Genomic DNA, 11,046 nt, shown 5'->3' on the forward strand with positions numbered 1-11,046 from the left:
TGATCAAAGCTGAATTTTCAACATCATTATTCCAGTCTTCAGTGTCACATGATCCTTCAGAAATCCTTCTAATATGCTGAAATGCTGCTCAAAAACTAACTAACTAAAAAGTATTATTATGAATGTTGAAAACAGTTGCCTAATATTTTTGTGGAACCTGTGATGCTTTATTTATTTATTTATTTTTTAGGGTTCTTTGATGTATAGAAGGTTCAAATAAACTGCATTTATTTAAAATTGAAATCTTTGTTAGATTCTAAATGTCTTAACTGTCACTTTTAAATGATATATATATTAATATATATATATATATATATATATATATATATATATATATATATATATATATATATATATATAATTAACCAACCAAAAAAATAAAAGAATAATTCACTAGAAAATAATAAAGTGCAAAATACAGTTTCCCCTGACTTCGTACTTTTTTTTTTTTCTTTTTTTTTTCAATTCACTCGTCATTGCCAGGTGTGCCAAAAAGTTCATTTTGCACACCCCAGCACAGTAGTATGAGGCTTTGTTGGCATTACTGAAAATCCCTGCCCTGCCCTGCCCTGCCCTGCCCTGCCCCGGCACGATTGCCAGGTCGGGTGAATCAGCCCATTAAAATGGCAGAACCATCAGGTCTCAACACAAATGTTTTACAGCTCTGATGATGTTGAGAGCCAAGCAAAGAGCACCGTTCTTACATGGAGGGCAGCTTGCGTGTGCTGTCTCCCTTGGGCTGCGGAGCACATGCTGGCTCTGTTTAGATGGATTGGGCTGTGCTGACAACCCTCTGAGCCCCTCGTAAATGTGCTCTCTGCAGGCCCGACTCACTAGATTGGCCGTTCACACATCCATCTCCTTATTCTGGCTGTGTTTTATAGGACAGTAAAGGAACCTGGATTATTTGTCTAAGAGCAAGAGTAGAGAAGAACAGAGAGAGGGGGTCACGATCTTCCTGGTTTTGGTTTCTGAAACAGCCTGAACTGGAAAAAATCAATCGAAAAGACAGAAAATGAGGGTGTGGTGCTGTCTCTGCGTGAGGAAATGAATACCATTGCAGTGCAATAAACTGCAGCACTTAAGCCAAAGTATGCTTCTTTGTACTGTGTGCTTTGAAAGCAAGTAAGAATTGAGAGTGGGAGTGTCTATGTCTAAAGAGATTAATACATTGTTAGTAATAAGGTAATAAGGTAATAAGGCCATAGAAATCAACAGACAATAACTAAAAACAAATTACCTTAATATTCTGAAATAAAAACATAAAACAGAATGTATTTAAGGTTTGTTAAAATGTTCCTCCGAGACATCAATGAAGGACTTAAATCCACATTTACTACCCATCATTCTGAGGGGCCACAAATCTGTCACCTCAAGGTATCCTTGTGCGACAAAAACACCTTTAATAGAGCAGAGCTGTGACCTAGCAACACTAAAAAAACCTTAAACCCACAACAAACTCTGGTGCTTATGGCCAGGGTCATTCCAACAATGCGATACATTTTGCAATATATTTTTATAACCCCATCTATATGCCTTAATATATTGGAAAATATTAAACTGTGTGGATATTAAAAAGTTGATGTTGCCATTTTATTCAGGTGATTCTGAAAATAATAATAATTTATTCCTGTGATGCAAAGCTGTATTTTCAGCATCATTACTCCAGTCTTCAGTAACATGATCCTTCAGAAATCAATCTAATTTGCTGATTTGATGCTCAACAAACTTCTTCTTCTTCTTCTTCTTCTTCTTATTATTATTATTATTATCAATGTTGCAAATAGTTGTGCTGCTTTATATTTTTTTGGAAACTGTATAAACTTTTTCAGTATTATTTTACAGAATTGATTTGAAACGGAAATCTTTTCTAACTTTTTAAATGTCTTTACGGTCTCTTTTGATCAATTTAAGTGCTATTGCTGAATAAAATCATCATTATTATTTTTTTTATTCAGTTAGTTATTTCTCATTTTCTTTAATTTTTAACACTTAATTTAATGAATGTCTAGACTAGTATTTTATAAAAATATTGAAAACAGTGCCTGTAGCACTGTATCACTCTGAAAGAAGATGCCTTTCTTCACAGATAAATCAGCATTTGTTCTACAACAGAAGATGAACGATCTGCTGAGTGAAAATGCAGTCCTCTGACAATGACAGTAAGGATTTTATGAGGTCTCAGGCAAAGTCAACTGCTCCCTGTGGTAAAAGGGTGCAAAACTATCAATCCCTAGCCTTTGAACTTCTAGTAGTCCAAGTAGTCTTTGCCTACTATTTCATGACACCAGAACCCAAAGCCTGTAATCTGTGGACCAAAGCCTATACTCTAAATCATCCGACAGGACCTGTACCTATCACTCCACAGCCGGCACTGAACCGACAGAGGAGGCCTGAGCCCCACAGGGCTAGAGAACAGAGACACAAGTCTTCACAAAGGAAGCCCACATGGAATGAGAGGCAGATGACCTGCCGTTCAGCATCCCTCTGCTTTAGTAACCTGAGGAGTCGTGACCTTCAGTCAGCCATACTAGAGGCCAGCACCTGCAGAATGATATGTTCACAGGCGGCTGTGATAGTGCGGGATGAGCAATAGGCTTGCGGAGGCATTAAACGGTTCTTTTCTTCCTTCCAAATGGAATGTTGAGCTTTGTTGCACATCGCTGAGAGGAAATTGAATTGTCTTTGTGAATACGTCTCAACTGATCTCAGGGGACCATTAAAACATTTCGCTCAATCAATGGAAATCTTTAAAGACATTTTTCTTTTAATACATGCGGCTTTGAATGAAGTGTAATTTTTGGGAATATTGTGTTAATGTCCCATTAGAAGACCCTGTGGAATTAAATGGATAGTTCACACATTATTCTGAGCCTCTATGATGTTTTTTCTTTCATGGAACACAAAAGGTGAATTTTGAGGCAAATCCTGGCTGATCAGGGCTGTCAAATCACAAAATTATAAAAAGAGCACAATAAAACAATCAAGCATGTGAAAGATATGAATGCTATATTCTAGTATGTGTTATATACAAGCCAGACTCATTGGAAAAATGATCCCGTGGCAACATTTATGTAAAATGATATTATGCTGCTTTCTGTTCATTGTTCATCACTTTGAAAGTGTGTTCATGTGAAACAGATGGACATGAATCTGGCAACATTTTAATACATTGTTTGTATGTATTGCAGCAGTTACAGTAAATGCTAAATGGAAATTAAATGTCCGGTGAGTGCCGCTAAACGTAACATACACAATGCATTTGCTGAAGCAACCGTGCCATTTTAGCTCGCTTCTACAAGTCTTTGAACAGTTTATTTCATGGCTCCTGTTTCACGTGACTCATACCTGAGCACTCCGTATCGCAAGTGCAATCCTGTACCAGGTGTGCTACCGAGCAAGTTTGCTACATTTGAAAAGCCACACATATGGAGCAGGTTATGTGATGCAATCATAATTTGTGTAAGAACTTGTTGACGTTTTACTGCTATTTTTTTGGAGTAAATTATTATTATTTTTTTGAGTTTTGCAAAAATGTGGGTAAAGGAACATTTTTCCTATTAGCCTAGTTCTGTCAGGACCACTATCGTCAAAGATGATTGACAATTAGTATACAGTTTGGATTGGCGGTATGGTTCTGTTCTGGGCAAGAGCAGCGATAACCCCCCCAGGGTAAACAGAACAGAACCAACATGAGTGTATTGCAGATATCGTTAAAGTTCAATAATGTTATGTACCCATTTTAAAATTGGTCTGATTCAAAGGAGAATCAGAAGGCTGAATCCTGACTGACAGAGGAGGAGTTGGGGATGGAGGAGGGTAATTAGCTATTGAGCAATGCGAAAACTGCTGATAATACTGAGGGACCTTATATATGAATGCTTAGATAGGTGTCGTATTCCCATAGGTTTATGGGGATCAGCTGAGAGTCAGCTGATGCGAGCTTGTCTAACGTGACCTACCAGGACTAATGCTACGCTAGATTTTAGCGATATATGATGACAAAAATATTGAGGAAATCACACTTTGAAGCCATTTGACATGAAACACCATTGGTTCTGATTTTTTCAGAAGACTTGGAGTATAGCACTTGAATCATATGGCCCTCATTTATAATGCATGTAGGATGATTTTCGTGAATTTTTGGAGCTGGACAGTTCCAGTCCAAGTTTGTTTTATGGAAAAGAGTCAGGATATTCTTCAAAAATTCACCTTTTTCTGTTTCATGGCTGAGAGAACCTAGGGGTTTCAGATTAACATGAGTGTGGGGAAATTATAAATTTTTTTCCCTTCATTTTTGGAAGGGGTGGTGAACTATTCCTTTAATAGTAGGACATTCTGGGATGAGAGACTCACCTGCTTGGTTGGTAGTGATGGTGACCGCAGCATACTGGCGGATCGTGGGGGCTTGGGAGGACACTCTGTTTTGGGCCTCAATCTCAAAGGTGTAGTTTGTGTGTGCCAGGAGGTCCACTACGGTTACTGTCGTGTTAGTGAGGCCAGTGGCACGGGGCAGGAAGCGCACGGCCCCTAGGCAGGGTTCACACTGCCTGGGACCCGGCCAACATCGCTTACAGACCACGTTAAATATCACGTCCTTCCTGCCTCCGCTGTCAGCCGGCCAGTTCCAGTCTAGAATCACTGACGTCTCATTAATGGCAGATATCACATTGCGTGGGGCAGATGGAGGTCCTGAGGAAAGAAGATACGTGATATAATATTTACTCATAATTTTAAAATATATATAATATATAAAAATATAGTACAACGCGAAGAAAATCCATTTGAGCGGTATTAAAATGCATATTCAACACTGACACTGTGAACCAATATTGACCCAGGAAACCCATCTCAAACGTTTCTTCTACACTCTTTAAAATAAAAGTTCTTTATTGGAACTGATAGTTCCATGAAAAAACTTTAACATCCACAAAACCACAAAAGGTTCTTTATAGTGGACCTCAGTTCTTTAGATTATTAAAATATTGTTCACATGATGAAAAATAGTTAAGAACTGTTCACTGAAAGGTTCTTTGGGGAATCCAAGATGGTTCTTCTGCGAAAACTCATTTTGGAACCTTTTTTCTAAGAGACAGCATGCAGACATCAATGAGATTAAATGGAGAGGAAACAAATACCTTTGGATTTGATTTGCTTCTCAAATCAAAATTCAATGGTCTCAATATGAACTCATTAAATTCTGCCAAAATCAAATTATTTTTATTTATTGGTTTATTAATTTACATGTATTAATTCTCCAAATTCACACACATTTGTGTCTTTTTTCCCGATTTTTCCTAAGGGATGACAGGAGAAACATCTGGGACAAAGTTTATACTTAAATGAAACACAACTGAGAACTCCATTAAATCTCATGAGCTATGAAAAAGCAATAAAATGTCCCTCTGGGGATGTACGTTTACTTTAAAAAGTGTGGGTTTAATCGTTAAAGTCATCAGTTATAGATGGATACGGAATTTAGGCAGGCATGTCCTTCCCCTTGTTAAAATGCTGGCAAAGCCTCTAGAATTACTCCAGAGTTCAGAAGTGTCCTCACTGGATTGTTATATTAACTTTAAAAGACTGTCCCGATAAAAAACGGAGTATGAAGTGTGGCCAGCGGCCTCTATTGATTGGAATAGCAGGCCTGCACAGCAAGCTGTTATTTGAATAAGTGACAGACTTCTGCGTATATATGAACAAGAGTGAAATCTCAGATTAAAGTAAAGAGATGGACACCAGTTCAAAGCCAGACTGTAAATAATTTTGGAATACTTTGTGAATTTAATATCTGACCTCTGGGTATTATTACATAAAAACGAAATTCCTGCCTTAACGATGGTGGTGAGTGAAGAAATCAGGAGTGCAATGTTGGGTTCGTTTGATCTGACGTGAATTCACACACTGAAGGCCCAGAGTTTAGAGAGGGTTTCCTGCCTCTTGAACCTGAGAACCATTTTGACAGACATTTAGTCTGAGAAGGAAAGTGGGGGAGAGATTTGATACTACATTAAGAAATAGAACATTACACAAAGGAATCTCCTCCACAAATTCGCTCCGGAACATTCCAGAACACTCCCTGTTGCTTTCCCTTGATTCTGACATGACAATAAATCAGACGTTTAGCTTCAAGGTCAAATACAGGATTCCACACAATGGCCTTTTCAAAAGCACTTATAGAAAGAAGAGCAACATTCCTTGAGGAATAATTCACTCAAAATGTAATTTTATAATCACATTCACCAGCTCTTGCGGAGGGGTAGACTGAAAGATTTTCACTGAAGGTCTTGAACATCAGTCTGGTGCTCACTTCAGAAGGCATAGAATATAGCATGCGACTGTTTTTTATACAAAGCTAGGACATTTTTACTTTCTCAAAAAAACTCACTCTGTATGATTTATAAGCATTTTTAAAAATGGGGACATGGGGTAATGTCCCCCTAAGTCACCTTCTCCTTGTAATATCTATGTCATACCCATGTCATTATACAAATTTGTGTCCTCATATGTCACAAAAACGCGCGTGCACACACGCACGCACACACACACGCACGCACACACATATATGTGACCCTGGACCACAAAACCAGTCTCAAGTGTGAGATTTATACATCATCTGAAAGCTAGAATAAATAAGCTTTCCATTGATGTATGGTTTGTTAGGATAGGACAATATTTGACTGAGATACAATTATTTGAAAATCTGGAATCTGACGGTGCAAAAAAATCTAAATATTGAGAAAATTGTCTTTAAAGTTGTCCAAATGAAGGTCTTAGCAATGCATATTACTAATCAAAAATGAAGTTTTTATATATTTATGGTAGGAAATTTACAAAATATCTTATACCCTAATGATTTTTGGCATAAAAGAAAAATCGATAATTTTGACCCATTCAATATATTTTTGGCTATTGCTACAAATATATCAGTGCTACTTATGACTGGTTTTGTGGTCCAGGGTCACATGAACGCAGTCATAAATAATAATAATAAGAATAATAAGAATAATAATAATAAATCTTGTACCTGTCACAGTCTTCAGCCGGTGTGCCCAGGAGGGCCACCAGATGACTGTGTTCTGGGAGCACATGGCTTGTGTTGTGTTTGTCTGTTGCCATGTGCTCTCTCCTGTCTATTGTCTGGCCCCTCCCATCTTGTTACCTCGTTATTGTTTTAGTTGCTCCACCTGTGTCTCCCTCGTTAGCCTCCTCATTTGGTTCCTATTTATTCTCCTTGTGTCTGCCGTCCTGTGCTGATCCGTCATTTCTCATTGTGTGTGTTTCGTGTCTGCATGTGTGCAGCTTTAGCTCTGCCTGTCTGTTTTTCCCCCTCGGGGTGGTTTGAGTTTGTTTTTGTTTCATTTTTTACCAAAATAAAATACCATTTCTCCAGCGATTGAGTCCTCGCTTCATCTCCCCGCACGCACCGTGACAGTACCTGCAGCTATATTACCAAAACTTAAACTAAAATTAAAACTAAGCTAAAATAATACAAAAAATTGCTAAACAAACTGAAGTGGAATTTTTTGATTAACATCTCATTTTGTATTTCATGGTTGAAATAAAATACAAGCTTGAAATTACATGAGGGTGAGAATCTTTTATATTTCGCTGAACAATCTTTCCTACTATTTTACAACACATCCTTGATCTTTCCTTTATATAAAAAATGAGTATCATAAAAAGGAGGTTGTCTGTGTCAGCACAGATAAAAAAAAAATGCATTAATGTGCCTCAGTCTGCAGTGGCAACAGCATAAACCAAAGTCCTTTTTTATAGCATGGAGGAAAAAGTCGTTATATGTCACTAGGTAACATCTTTGCCAGAGCAAGGCATCCTTTGATCCTGACGTATAATAGACATCACAGTGAGCAGGTAATATAAACAGACTGGCTGGCCTGTTAGCGGGAGGATGTGAGGTGTGCCAGGGTAAGCCATCCATTACACGGACACTTCAGTCTGACAAGTAGCCTCCAAAAGTGTGACTACAGCCTTCATTATTACCACAGACCTGACCAATCACCACCAAAACAAGAAATTCTCTCTTTGACATATGGGAGATGTTTACATCGGGTATTGATAAGTGGCACAATTATATAACATGCCCGCCGTTGACATTTTCCTCACGTCAAGGATTTACACTGCAGAATATCGCCTTTATGAGGTCATAAAAAAAGAGACAGAGAGAAATAAACAAGTCAATTTATACGTACTAAAAACAGGCATAAATATGTATGCCTTTAAAACATTCACCGGTGATTAAATGCCGACCTTCACTGACACGACATTGAATGCAACATAAACTGTAAATTTTACAAAGCAATAATTCACGGAACAACCGCCTGTATAATGCAGCCATGACCTGAATTAAATTCACATGCAAAAAAACATCTCTGAAGAACTCCGAATAACCTCCACAATTATTGCTGATAATATCGTGCGTCGTCTTCCTTTAATTGCAGTTCCGCTCTCAGAGCTGCACTTAAAGCGTATCTGTTCCACTGCCTGCATCCGAGCAGATTCTATCAAGATAAATGTTTAAACTCGAGGGCTATGACAGTATGAAGTGGAGAAATGAAAGTCGTACACTCTGTTCAAGCATTTTTCCGCTCACTGTAACCATCAAAGTCTTAAACTAACATTGGCAATGAATGCTTAAGTGGAAATGAAGACTCAGTATTGCATCCGACAGCCAAAATAAAAAGCGACTCGCATGAGCGTGCGTGGCGTGATCTGACGTGCTACCTACTACTCAGGATGTCACGTAAGATACACCCTATTAAACTTGGCCGTGGAATTCAATAAGGCTCTTGGTGGTTTTATGTGATATGAATCAGCACTGATAGCAATGTGGTGATTTATGGATAATGTGTTTTGGAATGCTTGGCAATCGCTGCATGCATCTGTCTACCATCTGCGTACTTCTCCATAAAAGAGAATGCAAACCCGAGGAGGCCTGTCGGTTGAAACGGTTAAAAATAAGCAAACATGGGCTATTCTCGGTGGGATAGTTCGAAGGCCGCTGAGGGGGTATTGGAAGCTTTGTCAGAACGAGCCAACACAAATTCATCAATCCTTGAACAAACACCATCCTTCAAAAAGCTCTGGCGCTTTTGAGGGCTGCGCGGCGTACAGGAACGCCGCGTTTCAAGTAACATAAATAGTTATCCGTACAACAACATCACTTCTAAATGCTTGTGGAGATTCTGCTGTCCTGCACTGTTGTGTTGAACATCTGTGTACACCTTTGTGTTGTGGGTCAATCTGACCCAAATTGGTTTCCATGCAGTTTGCCAAAAATCAAGAAAAAAAAAAAAGATTCATGTAACAAAAGAAAACCCATAAACAATTATTTAGTATAATTGAGGTACTGTAATATTTTTGTTTAATATTTTGAATTTGTTTTTATGTTTTTTTCTTTTCTTTTTTGTAATTGTCTTTGTAGTTTTTATTATTATTATTATTATTATTATTATTTATTTTTTAGTTATTTAGTACATCATGTTAAACAAAACGAAATTGAGAAATGACGTGTTGGCAATCAGCGGAAATAAAATAAGAATATTAAATAGATTAAATAACTGAAAAATTTAAAATTGTCTTTGGATGATTCAGAAGACAAGTTCTCAATCTCATATGTTTCATATTTTAGTATCATGTAACGCCAACAATATCATGTATTTTATATTTTAGCCTTTAACAAGCTACAAATAAAGTTTATTTGTCCTGATTCTATTCGTTCAGCCTTTCCAAAACACATCTATGTGTCGAAACTTTGCAATGACCCGAAATGAGGAAAAGTCACAAAATTACAAGAAGAAATCAATATTTCAACTAATGTTTCAAGCAGTTAAACAAATCAAGTGTGGGTCAAATTGAGACAATTAGGAGGCTTAAAGGTAACGTCAAATCTATAGAATCTGGATAAAATGTACTTATGTAGGTTTGCAGCACGTACGAGAGCAGGCCATCGAGACGGGGTCCTCTTCCGCACGGAAGTAGTTTCTCTCGCAGTCGCAGTGCACGGCTTCCTCCTGGTGCGTGTAGCTGTGCGGTGGACACTTGGAGCACTTGACGTTCCCAGAAGAGGCCTTATAGAAGCCGGGCCGGCAGGCTGTGGAGACAACAACAGGAGGGAAGACAAATTAGGATGCTGGGAGTCTCTAGCCAACAGGGCCATTCATTACCCCATTACTATGCTGCCACTTTTAATGGAGCGAATCATTTCACATGACCATATGCATCGGCGGACACAATGGAAAGTCATTTAATCATCTGCACGGACTTAAACAAACTAATAGCTGTACCAACAGTGCTGAGATGTGCGTACGGCCGGCCACACGCACATGTGAGTGGATGTTATGACCTCATAGGAAAGAAATATTGTTTCAAAATGACAACGAGATTAAATGGAGAGCAAAAGTAGACTGCTTCTCAGTAATCTCACAAGTGTCACTTAGAGAGTTTCAGAGGAGACTTCAAGAATGTCTTCAACTGTCAACATATCAAAGTCTCAATATGAGCTCAAACATTTCTCATCAAATTCCAAGACCAAATAAACCCAATTAAATGGTATTATTGTCTATCATAATGAAGAAAAAGCCATTACAAATTAAATACTAAGAAAGGAAAAACAGGAAATTATATCAACCTAAAGTTAAAATATTTTTTGTACTTTATTTTATTTTGTTTTGTTTAGTTTGTTTTAGTGAAGTCTCTTATGCTCACCAACGCTGCATACATTCTTTTAAAATGTCAATACAAAACAGTACTATTGTTAAATATGATCAAAATTAAAATAACTATTTTCTATTTTAATATATTTTAAAATGTAATTTATTTCTGTAATGCAAATCTGAATTTTCAGCATCAGTACTCCAGTCTTCAGTGTCACATGATCCTTCAGAAATAATATGCTGATTTGCTGCTCAAGAAACATTATTATTAAAAACTGTTTTTTTTTGGAAACTGTGCTACATTTTATTATTTTGAGGATTTTTTTTAAGAATATATACTTATATATATATATATATATATATAAATAAA

General features: G+C 37.5%; 1 protein-coding gene across 1 annotated transcript in view; it reads right to left on the reverse strand.

Moving 5' to 3' along the window:
- LOC107549767 (ephrin type-A receptor 3) overlaps nucleotides 1-11,046 on the reverse strand; it is a 137,576-nt gene that overhangs the window by 61,326 nt on the left and 65,204 nt on the right. The window contains exons 2-3 of the mRNA XM_016230941.1: nucleotides 9,959-10,114; nucleotides 4,357-4,692 (exon numbers count right to left, since the gene is read on the reverse strand). Coding sequence (XP_016086427.1) covers nucleotides 4,357-4,692; nucleotides 9,959-9,971 — 349 coding nt within the window. The 5' untranslated portion in view covers nucleotides 9,972-10,114. The remainder of the gene's footprint in view (nucleotides 1-4,356; nucleotides 4,693-9,958; nucleotides 10,115-11,046) is intronic.

The sequence above is a fragment of the Sinocyclocheilus grahami genome, unplaced genomic scaffold (genome assembly GCF_001515645.1).
Source record: "Sinocyclocheilus grahami isolate Dianchi unplaced genomic scaffold, SAMN03320097.WGS_v1.1 scaffold380.1, whole genome shotgun sequence".
NCBI classification, from domain to species: domain Eukaryota; kingdom Metazoa; phylum Chordata; class Actinopteri; order Cypriniformes; family Cyprinidae; genus Sinocyclocheilus; species Sinocyclocheilus grahami.